Here is a 19,352-nt window from a genome sequence, read left to right as displayed (position 1 = left end):
TGACTGCGTAGCTAAATGCATGTTTAAGGTCGCGGCAGTCTTGCTTTTCTTTTTCTTTTTTTCACAGCACAAGTTCCTTGGAGTGTAAATTTCTTTATTTACCTTCGCATCAAGCATACTTTCAGTGTAAATCAATAGCCACATCACAGATATAAGATGAGACTGTCACGACCTGCACTGTAGCCGAAGGAAATTGACGAGAAGAAGAGCCAAGGTAGGCTAAATGGTAACAAAGAAATGAGCTCCAGAAACTGAGCAGATAGGCAAAAAAGCATTTTGGAGATAATGGCTCCAAGTTTTCCCTTCTTTTCAGTTCTATATTATAAAGCACCAAATTTGCAGTCTTTGGTGTGTTGTTTGATGTGCAGCTTCTTGGAGATGTAGCCTCTAGTCTGATGGTATAGACTAGAGTTATAGAAAGTGAAAATGTGATTAAAAAAAAAAGTTTTGCCCATTTTTTGCGATGCAAAAGCCACGTGCCCCCTTAACGCGTAGTGTGAAAGCGTCGTAAAATGGCATTTATTTTAATATAAGATTTCATTTGTTAGCAATGTCGCTGTTATTCATTGCAACGGTTACTAATACAGTCAACGACCGATTTTTCGGACCCTCTAGGGAACGTAAAAACGTCTGAAAATTCAGGCAGTCCGAAAAAATAAATGCATGCAAAAAAAGCACCTTTTTTTTTTTTTTTTTTTTTTTTGTCGGATCTAGAGGTAAAGGGCGAAGTACCAGGCTTCCGAAACCCTGCCAAAGCATCAGTGAAGTGGTTATAAAAAGAGGCGTTCAAAAACTCTGTATGCAGCCGACTGCCAGTTTGTTATTGCTGCAGTGGCTTGAAGAACTTGTTGATTGTTGTTTGGACGGCGTTCCGGTTGCATGCGATCATATTCGCCTCGATCTGAGAAAGAGTCATGTTAGCACTGTACACCGATGAAAGAGTCAACAGTGCTCGCGTCAACTCGGCGCTTGTAGGTGGCGCAGGCATTGGCTCCTCATTTTCAACATCGTAGTCTTCTGAATCCCCCACAACCTGACGGACTATTTCCTCGTCAGTCAGTTCTGCACAGAAGTCGAGCTCGTTGTCAGCGTCAGCAAACTGTTCAAAAGTTACTTCCGTGGGTATGGAAACCTCAGCAGAGCGGAGGTCGTTGATCACGTCCATGGGCGGGCACACGTCAATCGTCTTGTTGCTTTCAGGCAAGTCTAGTTCCTCTGTGGCGAGTACGAAGCCAGCGTGGCGAAAACAGGAAATCCGAAACTGCTTGCTTAGAAATGCTGAACTCCTTGCTCACGTCAGCCTGCGATCGGCCGCTCGCGACTTGCTTAATAATGGCGGCTTTCTTCTCCATTGTTAACAGACTGTACTGCTTTCCGCGCTACGATACCATTGGCGAGGACGACGAAGACGGAGTGGGGGCCATCGAAGGCAAGCGAAATCCTCAAGTTGCGAACAGTGGAGTTCGCAGACGAGCGTCGAAGCACCTAGGCCTAGCGTCGCAGAGCACACTTGACACCACAGCACAACCACACGCCACGCTAGCCAAAACATGGCCTGCACAAACAAACCAAATGGCGCCGCTCCGAAAACTCCGCCGGAGGCGGAAGTGCGGCGATGAACATAGCCAGCGTGGCCAGACCAAATCGGTGTGTGACGGCTAGATTCGGCTAGTTGTGGTTCAAAGCGGTGATATGCTTCGGCTGCAAGTCGATTTCCTTCGCAAGGGCGCTGCGCGAGGAGCCAAAGGACCTTCCGTCGCGTCAAAAAGTCGGGGAAAATTGGACGGCGGGGGGTTCGAGCGTCCGAAACTTCAGATGTCCTTATACATTAATTCTATGGGGCTCGTGGCGGTGCCGCGAAGACGTCTGAAATATCAAGCATGTCCGAAAATTCAGTCGTTGACTGTATGCATGGTTATGACATCCGTCACATCCAGATGAATATGTTGTCTCATTTTTGTATTGCGTTCATGACAGCAGAGATTTTATTCACCTCATCTGTCCTTAGTGGCTGTGGTGTCCAAACTGTTATATTTACTGTTATATTTTTGATCCGTCATGCCAGGCACCTGATGGTGGTGATGTGGAAATGTGCAAGCTATAGGTAAGGGTTTGAAAAGAATATTTATGAAGGGGCACTCACCGTGGTGAGGGGGCTCGTCGCAATAGTTGCTAAAGTGACTTGGCCCATTTTTATTCCATCACACATTATGTGGACAGAGTTGCGCTACTCAGTGATTGGCTCATGACACTGGCGTGCGCAGTAACAACGTAACGTGTCATTAAGCCCCCACCCCGGCCATTCGCGCCATGTCGCTTCGCTCCCCTTGGCAGGAATCCTCGGGCATGGTGGTAAAGTATAGGACAAAAAAACATCTACTGTAGAAGTCAAACCAGGAAAATGTAATGCCGCAATGTTTGCCACGAAACAAGATATAAAGGGTTGCTATTACGCAGCTTTCTTATCGGCTGCAATTGCCTCGTCACTGTGGTATTGCGACTGTAGTGATGGGCCCCTCACCATAGTCACTTCCTTAGGAAATACGGCCTCTTGGTTTGCCCTTCACATTTCAGTTCGTGCTGATGGGGGGAATCAGTTACATTGTGTATGACTGCTTGTGCATGTTGCGATATTGACAATGGTGGCTCGCTGTATTTTTTTTCTCTTTCTCTCACCCCCCTCTACTGGAACAGGCTCAGTGTTTTGGACCCCTGGCGCAGATGTACCCCATGATGGGCCATCGTGTCATGTCTCCCCAGCCCATGGGCATGGTGGCTGCCACCCACACAGCCTCCTACGGCGATGCAACGCATCTCCCCACACAGGTCTACAGTGAGTGTCTTAACCTTCCTTTATTTTCCGCTTTTGCATTGGGGGCTGCTCGTGTTGCCAGGATGCATTGTATCGTATTTACTCGTATCTAACGTGCACCTTTTTTCCGATAAGACTGGTCCAGAAATTGCATGCATGTTAGAGTTGAGTACAACCCCAAATCTTCGTTACCATGTCGCCATTCGAAAAATGACCGCCTCGTACGCACTTCTAGCCTAGCTGATGTAGCTTCCTCCATGTGCATACCTCCATGTTGTACGTGTAACCAGGCGCTGGTATAAGCTAGTCTACCGCCTGTTTTCCCGTTTTCTGCATTTATTCAATCAGCATGGAAGCGCCGACTGCGAAGACACGCCGAGTCCACCATGATGCTTCATTTAAAAGGAAAGTTATCATGTGCGTGGAGACGGACGGAAATCAGGCCGCATCGCAGGCGTTCGGAGTTCCCGAAACTTGCGTGCGCTACTGGCGCAAACAGAAGGAGAATATTTTCACCAGCAAAGCAACAAGGGTTTCGGCAGACCGAAGCAGGGCCGGTTTACGAAATAGAAGAGCTGATTGCGGAGTACATGCAAGAGCAGCGAGTGGCACAGCGGCCTGTGACTGATCTGCTCAAAGAACGGGTAATGCAGTTAGTCCTACAGAAAGGGCTAATGCGGAGTGACTTCAAAGCGAGCAGGTGCTGGCTATCAAATTTTATGAAGAGAAAAGGCTTTTCTCTTCGAAGGCGGACAATTGTCCAAAAAATATGAAGAGAAATTGCACAATTTTCAGCGGTATGTTTTGAAGTTGCGCCATAGAAACAGCTACCACTTCGGACAGATTGGAAATGCCGATCAGACGCCGTTCTACTTTGACATGCCTGCTACCACAACCGTTGAAAAGAAAGGGGCGAAGCAAGTGCACGTTTTGTCTTCCGGACACGAAAAAAACTAGTCACCGCAATGCTTTGTTGCACTGTGGATGGGCACAAGTTGCCTCCATATCTTATCTTCAGATGGAAGGCGCTCCCGAAAGGGATCGTGTTTCCGAGTGGCGTGATTGTGCGCACAAATGAAAAAGGTTGGATGACCACGGACTCGGTCGCTGATGGGATTGATAACGTTTGCGGAAGGGACCCGGCGGCAGTTTGGGTCTGCGTGGGATGCTTGTCCTCTACGCATCCACCTTGACCAGCACATCAAAGACAAGCTGGCTGCATGCAACAAGACCTTATCGTGATACCTAGCGGCATGACATCGCAGCTTGAGCTGCTCAATTTTGAATGCTCAACCAGTGAAAGATAGAATTTGGGCGCTCTACACCCAATGGCTTGTCAGTGGCTGCCACGAATTCACGCCCGCCAATAAAATGAAGCTTGCCTTGCTGCAGGACTTTGCTGCATGGGTGAAAGATGCATGGTGCACGATCCCGTCTGCCATGGTTAACAAAGCCTTTAAGAAGTGTGTGTTAACAAAGCCTTTAAAAAGTACGGGATTTCGAATGCCATGGATGGCACCGAGGATGAATTGCTTTGGTCTGTTGATAGCGATAAGGAGTTGTCTGATAGCGGTGACGAGCGATATCTATTGCCTCACGCGACTCGTACCGGCGCAGTGAAAATCTTGGCGGCAAGGTACGTCAGTTCCATTTGTGTTTTTATTCATAGCAACTTTAGTGTATCGGGAATACATCCGTTTTTTCCAAATGAGAGAAAATAGCATTTCTATATGAAAGCACGAGGTGCGCGGTATTGTACTCTTTTTTTTTTTTTTTCTTTGTTATGAAAAACTGGTGCGCATTAAAATCGAGTTACACGGTACATGCGTGCCGCATTTCGTTGGGAGTGCAGCATTTTCTGCTGCCGTTGATTGTACCCTGTACGCGAGACATGGCGGGAATTAACTATAGTGTGTGGACCCCCTTATGTCGAGGCAATCAAGACTGGGCCAAATATAGCCAAATGTTGCTATAGTGGGAGTTTTGCTGTAGAGAAAATCCGTCCAAGCAGTTGGTGCAGCATGATATTTGTATCACTTGCAACGAAATTTCACCTATGCACTGGAAGCTGTGAAACAACCATCTAAAGAGCGTTTCACCGAAATAATTTTTCTCATCGGTTCATTATTGGAGCAGATTTAAGGAAATAACTGTCCTGTTACCATGTTGCCAGGAGGCGAGAGTCGCTGCCAAAGGAGACACTCTCTCCTTCTGCCGCCAGTAGTGTCCCCAAGCGGTGTTCCTTCTTGGCCTTCTCTCACACCAGAGCTGAGGCACATACCACAGCATTGGGCCCCACCTACCTCTAACATTTCTCTCTCTCTCTTCTCCCCCTCAATTTTTTGGGCCTTTTGCCTTTTGAATTGGATTAATTATGGTGGTTCACGAAAGACTCACTGTGAAGGGGCACTCGCATGTGACAGTGACCCTCTGGCTGGGAGCAGGCTTCGTTGAGAAGAAAGGCACGCAGCGTTTGGTTTTAAAGTTCAGCTGTTCTCGCGGGGTTGCAGCTCCGTGATGCTTCGGAGACGTGATCGTCGGCGTGTCGTGTATACGCTACGCTTGTTCTTTAAGGTGTCCAAAATTGGTGAGGGGCACTGGCGGACGATGTTTATCCAGTTTTTACTTACTTCATCAATTTTCTCAGTGTTTCTCTCTGTGCAATAGCCTCAATTCCTCGATAGTGCCAACAAATTATCGCATTACCTAATAATGCAAACCAGTTTAAAACGCTCGGCTTTGGGCATCAGAAAAGAGATTTGCCATGTCATCGAAACCTGATGTGGCACTCTTGTGGTACCAGGCACCACTGACGCACACATACAATGACCAAGCTGTCAAAAGAGGAGTCCATGCAGCACTTCGGGAATCGCTGGCAGAGGGGAGTGTGGGTGCAAGAGAAGCGCGCAGTTTGGCTAACAAATTGCCACCTTTCGATGGCACGGTCGTTGCACCGAGCTGACTGGTGCAGCGCTCTCAAGTTGTTTGTGATACCACATGACCACCACCTCCACTTTTGGTGACGCGAAGAGCCTTTCGGTGCTTGCGCTGCACTTTGCCTATGTTGTGAACAAGCCACATAAAAAGTGCTGTAAATATTGGTGGCGCTTTTGAGGAATTGAGGCTTTTATCGTAATCAGCCATCCCTGCCAGGTGCCCCTCCAGCAAGTTTGCAGGAAGCGTGATGCGCGCAACTTGTAACTGTGCAGTGCTGCAAGGCCAGGGTCACCAGGCCACCAGCACGGGGGCCGGTCCGCACTCCAGCCCGCCAACGCCAGGGGCGAGCACGCCCGTGGGCGGGGCACAGGCAGGCACGCCACCAGTTGTCTACCATCAGCCACCGCCCCACTCAGCCGGCTCGGGCCCGCCTCCGCAACCCAATCTGGTGCTGGTGCCCCACTCGGGGGCTAACACTCCCCCCCACCTGATGCCACACAGTCCTATGGTGCCCCCACAGTTGGCTACCGCACACTTTGTGCACCACCAGGGTGAGTGTTGGCAGCCACCACACCAGCAGGCGGCAAAACAGTGGTGCAGTCTGCAAAGGGGCTGGCCGCAGCTTTTCCTGCCTGTTCGTTGCCCAAGCACACCGTCTTCGTTTTCGTGACCGTGGCTGAGGAAATAAAATGATGTACAGTGTACAGAAGTTAATGATATTCAAGCGTTTGACTGAAAACCATCTGGTCAGATAGAATCATGATGGAAAGATTGGGTCACTCACCAAATCAAAAAGAAAAACTTGAGTTTGGGGTTCCTTGTGAAACCCTTGTTCTGAAATGTCGGGAGAAGCTTTTTTTGGCTTGGTCAGTGAGCCTATCTTTAAATCGGGCGGGGTTCTGCGCACAGCACAGTGCCACGTAGTCGCAGACTATTTTTTCGGGTGGCTGGCTGGATTCCTTGGACTTTTCCTCACGGTACTGTCGTCTCATGTGCCCACACAGAAGGTTTACCAGAACTTTGGATACGTGCCTCACGGCAAGTATAGCTGCCGTGAACAAACTTTGCCTTTTGCTGCTTCCAAGCCTATTTGAAAAGCAACTGTTTGCTCAGCGCTGAACTGTAACTTTCAGTTGCAGTTGCTCTCAGTGCAACAGTCAAATGGTATGAAGAATAGTTGGTCTGAATTAATCTGGAGGCTTCCATCATGGCATCTCTCATAGCCTCGGTGTTGGCTTGAAATGTTAAAATGTTAAATCCCATCAGTCAGTGAAAAAATAGGGCCACCAGTGCCGAAAACAGTTGATCTTGCTACATACTAGCCTTGGAGTCCAAACACGATGGACAAGAAGGCGCACATTTAGCGCCTAAATGAAGTTGGTTTCTAGGCATTTCAAGTATTGATTTATAAAGGCGAGTTGTTCCAGCTGATGCTGGCGCTTCACGGTCGATGCTCTCTACCCCTGAACCAAATATGACACCTGCGTGCACGATTGGCATCTGCTTAAAAGTGGCGTGCGCAGCATGCTTTCCGGCAAGTAAATTGGCCACCAAGATTGCATAATCCCTAATAGGTTTGTGGGCATGCTTATGGAGAGGACACTTCCATGTTTTCAAAAAAGACTCCTGGTCGAATGCACTCAACATGACAGAGATCAACGGCACTACACCATCAGTGTTCGTGGTGAGGTAACCGGAGAATGATCACTATGGTGCAGCAGTGCACCTTTTAAATGTCTGTTGGCCAAACGCAAAACACTCGAAATGTCAGAAAATTTCAAGTAGTAGCTAGTACTGCGCTGAAGTGCAAAAAAGGCACTTCAGCTAGCTTCTTCTTGAAGCGCACTCTCTCTCTGCCCAAAGAAATCAGTCTGACTGTAGTCTCAGAGTCGTGTTTTCATGAAAAGTAGTCGGTTATTGTGGGTGAAATCTATTAAAGGAACTAAAGGAAAGATGGGACAGGTGTACACTTTGTAATCTTTTGATGAAGTTCTTACCTTCCTTTGTGAAAATGAGTCGGAAAGGCTCCGTAGTATAAGATCATCTTGCAGGCAACCTGTACTGGAAGTTCTGGCACTACTTCTGGTGCTGCAGGGTTTGCACATCTCCTTAAAATCCTTGAGAATCCTCGAATTTGAAAAAAGAGAATCAAGGGCCTCTACATCTCCTTGAAAATAGACGCTCTCTTCAAAAATTGTGGTTGGGGGTCACCTTAAATTCCACATCTGGGCTATGCCATGGACACTGTCTTTTGGGAAGCGATCCTAGATATCTTCTTTGTAGCAGTGCTGCGTGGCGTTTCCACAGACACCAAGGGCAGGCTTGTTTAAATTACCATTGTTGTCGTGGGGCTATGCAAAGCTCCGATCCAAGCCGTACCGCAATTTATTTTGCTAGTTGGTTTGCACTGCACCCATCACAGCTCCATTTTCGAGCCTGAGGTTTCTGGAAATGCCTGGCAGAATGCCATCATGCTAGAAGACAATCGACACCATTACAATGGGGAAGTCAACTTTGACTAGCCACCTGAAGGGCTTGGATCCTGTGTACAACTGAGCAGCAGCTTTGTTGCAAACAATTGCAGCTAAGAAAGAAATTTCACTTTTCCTTTCAGTGTGTGCTCGTTTCCTCCTCCTTGAAATTTAAACCTTCAGCATCCTTAAAATTCTTGAATTGTTCTTGAAATTTGAGTCGAGCGTTCTGTAGGAACCCTGGTGCTGTAACACACGGCGTAATGTGTGGAAGAAGCATCTTTGCAACACTTGCTTGCTGATGCTCATCTTCAATCACAAGTGCCACCAAGCAACACAAAGCAAGGACATGCGTATGTGTGCGAGAGTGCAAAAAACTCCAGCGTTCAGTGCATTTGCAAGCTGGATAAAGGCAAGTAAATCAGGCGTGCACCTTACCTTGCATATACAGACATTTTAATTTCTCTTATCCCAATCTGGTGGCACCTGTATTCTCTGAGCAGAAAGTGATAGTTGGAAAGTCTTCGGTCAGTGCTCATTCCCTGTTACCACCTTCAACTGGTTCAGTGACAACTGCGCTCTTAACTCCTACAATCCGCCTCTTCTCAGAAAGGCCATGTGGTGTAGCCACAAACGCAAGTAGCGAGAGCTGGTGCCTCATGAATGCACGGTTCAACTTTCGTGAGCCATCACATGAGCATTTTGTGCCGGCAACACACTGCACATCGTGGAATCCTGCAAATACTTGCAGCAGCACTTCATTTACACACACACACACACACACTGAGATTTAGCATGGTTGGTTGAAACCCCTACTGAAGTTGCCCACCCATTACTACACTAGTCATAGTACACACTTTTCCAAGTTTTGGTTCAGATGGCATTAGAGTGGGTTTCTAGGTCTCGGCATAATACCAGTACAACGAAGTTCGAGACTGGCTGTACTACCTTGGCTTATGTCTGTCACACAGGAACATTTAATGTCATTTGGGTTGATGACACTTAATTATGTGGTACTACGTGGCAAAAACTTAACTCGCATTCACGTCAAGAAATGACACAAAATTACCATGGTGCGTGTGTAAAGTGTTATGAAGCAGGTGCCTTTTCATTCAGCTTCACAGTCATGAAATGATATTTATCCATATGAAGTCCACAATACTCAAGCCAGGGTATAAACCCAATGTTATCAACAAGCATTGCCAAACACATGGAGGCAGGTCTGTCACTGATAATGTGACACGCAGAGCAGCTTTGTATTAAAGAAATATGAGGAACCACCACCTAACCCCTTCAGTCATGAAATATGAAGGACTGGCTGTAATTGTGTCAAATTTATGATACTTCGTGCCAAAAAACTGTACAATCCACTGCAAGAAATACAAAGTGGTAGGATGGCACATTGTGCATTTCTTGGCAAGTCATTGAGAGATAAAGTAATTATCTAATTATTGTGCAGTCAGTAAAGGTTCGCTTTTTGCAAATAAAGATTTAGTCACGTCCGTCAAATGCGCACATTTACTGACTGCATGCATTGCGAACAGAGAATTATTTTGTTTATACAGTCAACGACCCATAATTCGGACTCTACACGGAACGTAAATAAGTCTGAACCACCGAATGTCGAAAAAATGAATGTATCCAAAACAGATCACTTTATTGACGTTTTGAGGCCCCTGTGCATCGAAAAAAGTGGCCGATTTGTTGCTACACGCACTTCCGCTTACGTGCAACCAAGTCCACCTGCATTTCAGCCAGTGTTGGGTTGTCGCCGTACGCCAGTACAAGGACTGCAAAAGCTCGAGTGAAGGCTCCAGAGCACACGGCACATCAACATCCAAGTCGCTGTTTGACGGTCGGAGAACTTGCTCAGTTATTTCATCGTTCAGTTCAGCACACGACGACTCTGTGCTGTCGAGTTCTGCAAAGTCTTTAAAATGTAACGATGGCAGCAATCTGCACACCACAGCCTCGTAGGTTATCAATGATGGCCGCATTTGAGCTCGTTGTGGTAGGTGGCAGTTCAGGCTCTTCAATTGCGAAGTTGGGCTCATTAGCGACGGTAAATCCAGTGTGATGGAAGCAAGGCATTTGACGCAGCCTGTTAACTTCGTGAGAAGTACTTCTTGTAGTCATCAGAGCGCTGTCTGAAAGGCAAACTCGACAAACAGAATGGCGATAGCGAGCCAATGGGTGGGGGGCTGCTGAAATAGGATGTGATTACGGAGATGTTGATGCGACCTCTCAACTCGGGCAAAGCCTCCAAGATTGGCATTTGCAGGTAAATATCTGAGGTGTAGCATGTAATCTCTGAGGCCATACTTGATGTCTTGTCGAGGTTTGCAGAAGAGAGAATGACGGCAGAGTAGGCGTACGCTGCAGCCCTGGACGGAGTCTGGATAATCGAATGTAGAGCTGGCAACTGTCCGAAATATTGGTCTTTACGCATTAAGTCTATGGGGCCGTTGGCGGTGTCGTGAAGCTGTCCAAATTACCAAGCACGTTGAACATCTCTTCAAATATGGTCGTACCTCTAGCAAAGTAGTCGGCTGTAGCAGAACGAAGCACATAGGAAGTGAAATCAAGGCATGATGAGCACGATGAGCATGCAATAATCTGATGCTCAATGTCTGTGGCTTTTGGCAACCTGCTCTTCAGAATTGGAAAAATATAGTTGCGTCCACAAATGTGGGCACGGTGCCTGAATGGGTTAAATATTAAACAGTCTTAATTCAAACATACATTCTGCTGTTCTTGTTCTTCATTCCTGGTGCTAATCAAGGTAAAGAGTGCATGTATTACGTTCTGAACTGCTTGCCCTTACTCATTTGATTGCAGATTCTGATTAGTTCTAATGACTTTAACTGAATCTTTGTGGCAGTTAACTAACAACATTAAATGTAAATGTCACTTGATGCAAATGACATCAAATCTTCTTTTGTGGCTGCGGTATTAGTGATGTGAAGTATGGGCTGGTGGTCATGCCTTGTCAAAAATCCCAACCAGCCTAATGGAGAGGGATTATGGAAATAACTAGGTGGTGGCCTTTGTTTGTGAAAACTTTCCATCACATGGTGCGTGAATGCATTGAGTTTTCTCTGGCAACACACTATAATGGAGCCGGCTTTGTTTCAATTAAAAAAAAAAAAAGAGGCAGTTGAAAAGGTAGCGCTACATCATGCAGCACCAATGTGCCGAAAAACTTTTGTGAACTGTTGAGTTGCATTAGGAAAGTCCGAGAAAATTCCGCGGGGCAAAACTTGGGACATATTTGTGGTTACGTTATGCGATTGCTAGCAGGGATTCAACTGTCTTCTTCAGCTTTACACTCGGCACAGCCTCTGTAAGGGCTCTAGGCCAGGATGGGTCAATTTTTGATGGGTGCTGCAATGGAAATATGCATATTATACCGGCTTATAAGCCAGCTTTGGGAACCCCTGGCTACAATAGGGCAACAGTGAAAAAACTGTTTCCAAATTGGCAAGCATGAGCCTGTCAGGGGTAGTGATTTGTTTTCATTGAGGTGGCACTGTGCGGTTGCGTAATTGGTGTGGCTGTTGGTGACGGCGTGCATGGTGCATGGCCTTTATATGCCTCTGCTTTTGCTGTGGTGATTGTGCGGAAAAGTGCCATGTCAGCCCTGCTGCAGATTTTGTACAGTCTGAACCAATCTGAAGATTGCTACCCTAACTTAGCTTCCTGTTCAGGTTCTTCGATCTGTGCCATCACTTTCTGCGGGCAGGCAGGTAGCGGATGTTGCACGAGACTTAAGTTGGTCCTAATGGGACCAGTCGGCAGCGGCAGCCATTCGGAGATTTTTTCAGACTGTATGATATTTTTGGCAGAACAACTCTTGTTCCAAACTTGGCTTTTAAGACGGGAATTGCATTTGTTGTGTTGTGTGGTGCATTTGAGCAAAGCTTTTCTCATGGACTGCTGATTTGTGCTTCTGTTGTGCTTCACAATGACTGTGAGTATGGCCTGGCGTGCTTCTGCCTGCCGTGGTAAAAGTTCCTGTGCAAATAAATAATGCAGACAGGTCTTTCTTGATTGGCTAGCAATGCAAGTAATGAGCTTTTCACTGAACAGCAGCAGAAAGTGAATGTGGTGATGAGGAACGTGTGCATGAGTCAGCCTGCCATGGCAACTTGTACAAAAGAACCAGAGACTTTGTAAGTTTCGCTTTAGCACTATTGCACTTGAGCAATTTCTGCTGTACACTTCTTTCCCCCTAAACTCGAAAGGGGTTTGCTATTGAACTAGTTGGTACACATGGTACTTAGAACAACCGTGTACGCTACTGGGACAAGGAAGAGAGGCCTTTGATTATTTGGGCACGTACTTGTGAAAGAGAAGTCGTGAACCCCAAAAGGCCGGAACACCACTTCACATCAAAGCAAATTAAAACAAGCTGTTCATTTATTTTTGGACAAGGAGAGTACATTGGTATGATGAAAACAGTGAAATAATGATTGAGTAAAAATAATTTGTACAGTAGATTATTTGCTGAATCGTGCACAACTGGAAACTCCCTCAGCGTATCACAAACGCTACTATGGGCTCTACTTTGGTTTCCAGAGCTTACACCGGAGCAGCTTTTAAGTATCAAATTTTAGGTAGCACCATGTTTATCAATATCAATTAAAAACTGGGGTGTTCCTTAAAGACCTCGAATCTAAGCCAACCCTGGAGTTTGGTATATAATTATTTGAAAAAATATACTATCGACTAGATTTGAATAAGTGCGGTATTTTCGTAGGCGCTTTAAAGGTTAGTAAGTACACCCAAGTGCTGTACAAGGTCCTGAACGTTTCGCTGCTCACATTCTAAAAAAAGATTTTGTGCTTACTGCTGCATTGTTCTTGCTCAAATTTTGCAGAACGACCGCATTTTAGCGTTGACTTCGTTAGTATAACACTTGGCACAATTAATTGCCTAGGTTGTAAGAGAAACAATGCAAATTTGCCTGCACTTATGGGAATGCGAGCTGCTGCCGCGACAGCACAAGCATAATCTTGTGTCGCCGCCTGCCTTCAACTGCAGGAAGCAGTGTTTCAGGGAGGGCTGCCGCGTGTTGCCTGCTCCTGGAACAGGCGACTGCCCTCCCAGAAACACTGCTTTCTGTAGCTGACCGCAGGCGGCGAAACAAGTGTGTGCTTGTGCTGTCGTGGCAGAGAAATTTGCATTTCTTTCTTTCAAACTAGGCAATTAATTGTGCCAAGTGTTATACTAACGAAGTCGACGCCAAAATGCGATCGTTCTGCAAAGTTTAAGCACGAACAGTGCAGTGTTGAGTGAAAAATCTTTTTTCAAACACACGCAGTGAAATATTCAGGACCCTGTATAGTGAGGTGTCAGACTTGCAAAGCTAGAGTAAATTAATTCAGCAACTTAATTTGCGTCTGTTAAATTTTTTTGTACCTTTTGTGTTACTTTAGTGGGAGTAATTTCTTAAAATGTGACATTTATATTGAGCAGCGTATGATTAATCGGGATAGCCTTGTGCTTCAAGTTTTAATCTGTTAGACTGGTTCTTAGAAGTAAGCTGCCATACTTTCTTGCGGCAAACACTGACACACGCTGGAATGTGCTGCTTCCATGCTGTCAGTGGTGGGCTGATCGGACACAATTAAGGTGCTGCCATCTAAAATCTGCACATATGCTTGGCATGGGCAAAACATCACTGCGTGCACTTCTGCCTTTGTTCAGTTTCAAGAAGTTAGCAGGCCATCACAAGTTGCCTATGATGCACTGAAGTAAGTTCGAAGCGGAGGCACCTACAAACGAGCTTGCGAAGTCCGTCATGCCATACTGACTGTTGCAATAGACCGACTTCACGGCAAGCTTATTGACTGTGCCACCGCTGCCGCAAAGTGGTCCTGTAGTGGACTGAAGGGTTACTACATATTGGAAAGAAATTATTTGTGTTTTGTAAAATGGCAAGGCCATCTAGCTTTCGCAATCAAAAGGCAGGGAGTTGAGAAATGGGAAAGATTCTACAATATCAGTGGGCTCCAGGACGCTTTCCCCTAAGATTCACTGGGAAAATCCACAATGGCACTCTCCTCAGCATTCCCCTCAATGTTGCCTTGAACTCAAGTTCAGCAGGGAAAGCAGCGAGGACAACTGTCATGATGGTTCTGGCATGCCTGCTGCGCTGCGGTGAAATCGGTCTACTATTGAGTGTGCCTACTGACAATGGCGGCAGTGTTGGCATTTAGTGCCTGTCTGTTCTGGCCCCATAATGCTTGAAATTTCTATGCGATTTCATGGGGCCTTTCGGAAATGTGCCATTTTTGCTGCTGCTTTAACACTGCCGCAGTGTGTGTGCATTGTAGCAACGAATGTGCTGGCACATTATGGTAAATGTTGGGTTTCACACTTGTTTTAACGAATGCTGTATTATGTATTGACAAGCGGCCAGCCTTAGTCCTTTCTTAAAATTAAAAAGAGAACATGGCTCATTGAAATAATGCTTTTGGATGGAATTGTTGGTAGTGCACGAATTCATAAGTCGGTACAGATGCTCCGACTAGCATGTCAAGCTACAGCCAGGTTAAATTGAGTGAGCGGTGTATAGTAGTGTTCAGGTCTGTGTGCCATTTCTCGTGGTTTCTGGTCTTTTGAAGGCTGTGTATGTAATGTTGAGCCGCCTGTGGATGCTGTTGACACAGAAGTTCACTTCAGGCTAGTCTCGAGATGAAAAAAAAGTGACCCAGTTACGATTGTGCAGTGTAATAATTGCCACCTTAGGATTGACATGCATTGTCCAGGAATGGTGCAAGAGCCAAGAGCTGCCTTTTTAATTGGCTTGTCGGGACAGTTAGGGGTTCACATGTTATTCCGTCAGAAGGCCAGTCTTACCCACGCATTGTTTCGCTGCATTTAATGAGATGGTAGTGTGTCGTGTTCATGTTTCTTTTTTCTTTCCAAATGGAGTTGCTAAAGTGAGTTTTCAGTGGTATCTAACCATGTTGCGACTTCTATAAAATTCGCCTGGCAACCCTTTTGACAGAGAGATGTGACTGTGACGTATATTAAAAGAAAGCCGCCATGTACCCTCTTGCCTGCATATTTCTCTCCCGCTTACTCACAACTAAAGTGGATGCATTTATAAGGCAAGATGCAACATTGCTTTTGTTAGTATGCAGTCCACAGCGCTGTTCTGCCTATCTTCTTGCTGTTACGTTCATTTTGCGGGCTTGATCTTTCCTCATCTCTGCCAGAGGTTATGTGGAATGGCGGTGTTGCAAAGTTCCTTTTTTTTATTTTTTTGCAAGGGTTCGCTTTTATAGCAACGCACAGGGCCTTTTGCACCCTCGTTGTTGTTAAACTTTGGGCGCACACGCAACTGGCTTTATCCCGAGGCTTCTTTATTCGTGTATTGATTAGTGTGGCGAGTGTACATAACTCAGTGCTGCTGTTGTTCTGCCGCTGTTTTTTTTTTTTTTTTTTCATATACATATAACTGTTTTGTGACACGGCACGCTTGGATGTTTTTTGCTGCTGTTTTCGTGGTGGTTCCTTTGTTTCTTTTCTTTCTGCTGATGAGGTGCCAGCCCTTCCTTTCACCCACTGCTTGCGTGCTTTTCCCCCAAATCTTTTTATTGAAAAAAAAAAAAAATTTGATTGGCAGTATTTAGCATTGTTGTGGTGTGTGGCCTGCTGCGGTTTTCTTTTTGCAGCAACCGACGGCATGCTACAAGGGTGGTTACCACGTGGTCGGGCATTGCGCTATACTTAGGGTTTCACCTTATTTGATTGTGAAACGTCCGTGTCCTGAACGACCGATAAAACTGTGTTTATGTGCATTAATTGCACTAGAGTAGTGGTGGGCACATAGAACCGTGTTTTCGAAATGTTTACTCTCATGATCGTTATGTTCTAGGTGGTTGTGAATTATTTTACATTCACGAATGGGGTAGCACAAGCAAAAATAAATTGCACATGCAGTGGTAGTACACAGGATACCGTATTTACTCGCATAATGATCGAACTTCACTGTAAAAAAAAAAATGATGCAAATTCCAGGGTGCTATCATTATGTGGTTAAATTTTCCGGGAGAAGAAAAAAAAAACATTTTTTTTTTTTCATCTCGCATTAGCTGTGGGATGACAACAGGTCATCAAACAGGCAGCTGCCGCTGTAACAATGTGGGACACCAAAACAAAAATGGCGGCCGGCGGAGCAAGCTAAACGCGTCGAACGCGATATTTTTCTTCTTGTGAGTACATTACGTGAATTGAAACAGTTTACTCCGTATCAGTAATGAATAATATCATTAATATTGGCAAGCTTGTGGCAATAACATAGCCATGTCTACTTTGAGAGGACAGAAACAGAGATGGACGTGCTAGCTGCCAGTGACATAGAAACACATGGCGGGCATGCTGCGAAAACTGCGGAACTTGTCTTCATGACTATCCTAATACGGCACATTTCTGCTAAGGGTGGGCGAATATCTCAGCTGTGTTACAAGTGTCGGCGTACGAATAGGGTACACTTCTAACGTGTCAGTGTAAACGTGGCTATTATCATTGCCACTCGCGATTTGTTGTATGCCCATGAGTGCAGACTAGAGGAATCAAATTGTTGTCGTTGTTATTGTTGTTGACCACAACCATTATAAAGCCTACAAATAATAAAGCCAAGGCAAGTTTGGTTGTAGCTTTCTTTTTTCATGGAAGGGCATAAAGTGATGAAAGGAATTAAATGGGGCATCTGCTTAAGAATCTGCTTGGTGCGTGCAGACCTCTTGGTATGTCTTGAAGAGTCGTTCGCGTAACATTCGACAGCATTCAACAGATGGTAAGTGCGATCATCATTAGCTCGACTTGGCACATGACATATCACTACGGCAAGTTCGGGGTGCGACCATTACGCGCGAAAGAAAAAAATAATTCGGATGACAAAATTCAGGGGTGTGATCATTACGCAAGTGCAATCGTAATGCAAGTAAATACGGTATATGCTAAAGTGTTCCATGTACAGTCAATTTCAAAATTTTACAGACTTCAAGATCTAAAAAAAACCTTGAATTTACAAGCAGTTTGTGACAGTAGCCAGTAAAACTGTACAACACTATGTTGTTCACATATGCTATTACCAGCTAGAAATCTGAATACCAGGCTGTAAAAAGCGTTGACAGCCGGGTGAGTTGATACAGCTTCATCTTTTTTTTTAACGAACTGCGCGGTAGGAAAGGACACAAGGAAAAAAGTCAGACAGACAAGTGCAGACTAACAACTGATTTATTGAAAGCATGTAATCCACATTAAATAGTGTCCACCCTGGGTGACGTGTCACTATCAATCTCAACACCGTAGCTGCGTTGTTAATATTGTTCGTGGCACGTCTATCATTGTTAACAGCGTAACTATGTTATTAACACTGATAGTGACACGTCACCCAGGCTGGACACTATTTAAGGTGGATTGCATGCTTTCAGTAAATCAGTTATTAGTCTGCACTCGTCTGTCTCACTTCTTTCCTTGTGTCCTGTTCTACCAGGATATGTTCTTAGGCTGCAGAGATATTCAGCCTCCTCCTCCTCTTTTTTTTTTTTTCCCAGATCCTGTAACTTTCACAGTCTTATTTTTCATGAAGGGGGTGCAATGGCACCCTCCAGCGTACAGGATTTAGTGCAGACTTGAGTCAAAACATTTCAGCTAATGCGCAAATTGCAAGTGGCTAGCTATGAAACGGGTAACTGTGGTCAGTATCATTGGCAATATGCAAGGTGCTGAATAAAGTTGCATGAGATTCCTACTCATCAGAAAATATTCTTGAGATGCTTGGCAACCTCTAAGCTAGCTAGTGTGGAGCTATGGTGAGACGAGCTGGCAGAAAACACCTAAAGGTTGGGTTGCTGCTGGAAGGTTGGTCCCACAACCTTCACTCGTCCTATTCTGGGCATCCCTGCACACATGCCCATGCCTTCGTACTACCACTTCTTGTGTTGCACATTTTCGGTGGGTCCGTCAGCCACACTGTGTACAAACTCGCCCATGCGACAAGAGTTCTTTCGCGATGGCTGAGGTAGTCTGCAGTGGATGTAGAGAGCGCTTGAACTGCTTCACTCAAGCACTTTGCACAGAAATAATTTTACACACACAGCCAGCCGTCCAGCCTGGCTGCCCATGATGCAATTTGTAGTGAGCTTCTCTTTCTCTCTTTGTACCTTTTGCTTGCGTTTCCTTGCTTGGAAAGCCCTAACGCGAGGTTGCCACTTGGGAAAAAAAGGATTGCACAGCTTGGCTTTATATATATATATATTTTTCCCCCTCTGTCCACGCAGCAGCAGTGGTTGATTGAAGTGCGAGCACTCTCTGGGAAAATGAAAAGAATGGAAACCTCTCTGGTGGAGTCATTCTGTTCTTTTTGGTTTTCCTCCTCCCCTTTTTCTGGTGATCTCTGATTGGGGTCTGATGTCTTCTTCTGTACACTTTTTTTTATATATTTCTTTTGCTTTTCATTAAGCGTGCGTGTGTGTACATGTGTGTGCGTGTGCTCTGTCTCATTTCCTTGACCATTTTTGTGTTTTCTATTATTTTAGTGTTCCCCAGGCTGCTGCCACCAGGTAATGCCCAGTGCGATAAAGTCGTGCTTCCCCAGATAAGATAGTCACATAACCTTCTACATTTTTTTTTAAGGCATGCAGTATACTCATTCCACCCAGTCACTGTCTTTTTTTCTTCTTTTTTTCATCTACATAATGCTCTCTCTGCATACTCTTTGCTCATTTGTAATTTTTATTTACATCAGGCTCTTCTTTCACATCATTCTGCAGCTTAGAGCTGCCCTATGATATAATAGTATCCTGCATTTGTGACCATATGTCGGGCAATGATTGGTGCTGCCATTACCAGAAAAGCTGCTGCACGAGTTCTTTTGTAATGGAGTTCTTTTTAAATCATTCCCTAGTGCCTAGACTAACGTGAATGATTTATTGCATTGCCTTTTGTCTGCGTGCTTCTGGTCATACATTTGGACTGCCCGTTTGCGGCTGGAAGTCAAGCCCATAAAAGATTGTCCCCGAGATATATTTTAAGGCAATTTAGTCCATCGCTGCCTCCATCCATCTGGTTGCAGCTGTGCTTGGATTCAATCTAAGAAACATAAAGACCCAATG

At 45.4% G+C, this 19,352-nt stretch overlaps 1 protein-coding gene across 3 annotated transcripts in view; it reads left to right on the top strand.

Moving 5' to 3' along the window:
• Positions 1-19,352, top strand: part of LOC126547742 (uncharacterized) — a 45,175-nt gene that overhangs the window by 23,140 nt on the left and 2,683 nt on the right. For 2 of the 3 annotated variants that reach the window (XM_050195718.3, XM_050195710.3), the window contains exons 12-14: positions 2,695-2,833; positions 6,022-6,300; positions 18,777-18,800. In XM_050195718.3, coding sequence (XP_050051675.1) covers positions 2,695-2,833; positions 6,022-6,300; positions 18,777-18,800 — 442 coding nt within the window. The remainder of the gene's footprint in view (positions 1-2,694; positions 2,834-6,021; positions 6,301-18,776; positions 18,801-19,352) is intronic. The other variant, XM_050195727.3, reaches the window with a different exon arrangement.

Source organism: Dermacentor andersoni, chromosome 3, assembly GCF_023375885.2.
Source record: "Dermacentor andersoni chromosome 3, qqDerAnde1_hic_scaffold, whole genome shotgun sequence".
Classification (NCBI taxonomy): domain Eukaryota; kingdom Metazoa; phylum Arthropoda; class Arachnida; order Ixodida; family Ixodidae; genus Dermacentor; species Dermacentor andersoni.
The sequence above is the reverse complement of the archived record's forward strand: the minus strand, read 5'-3'. Positions and strand labels throughout refer to the sequence as shown.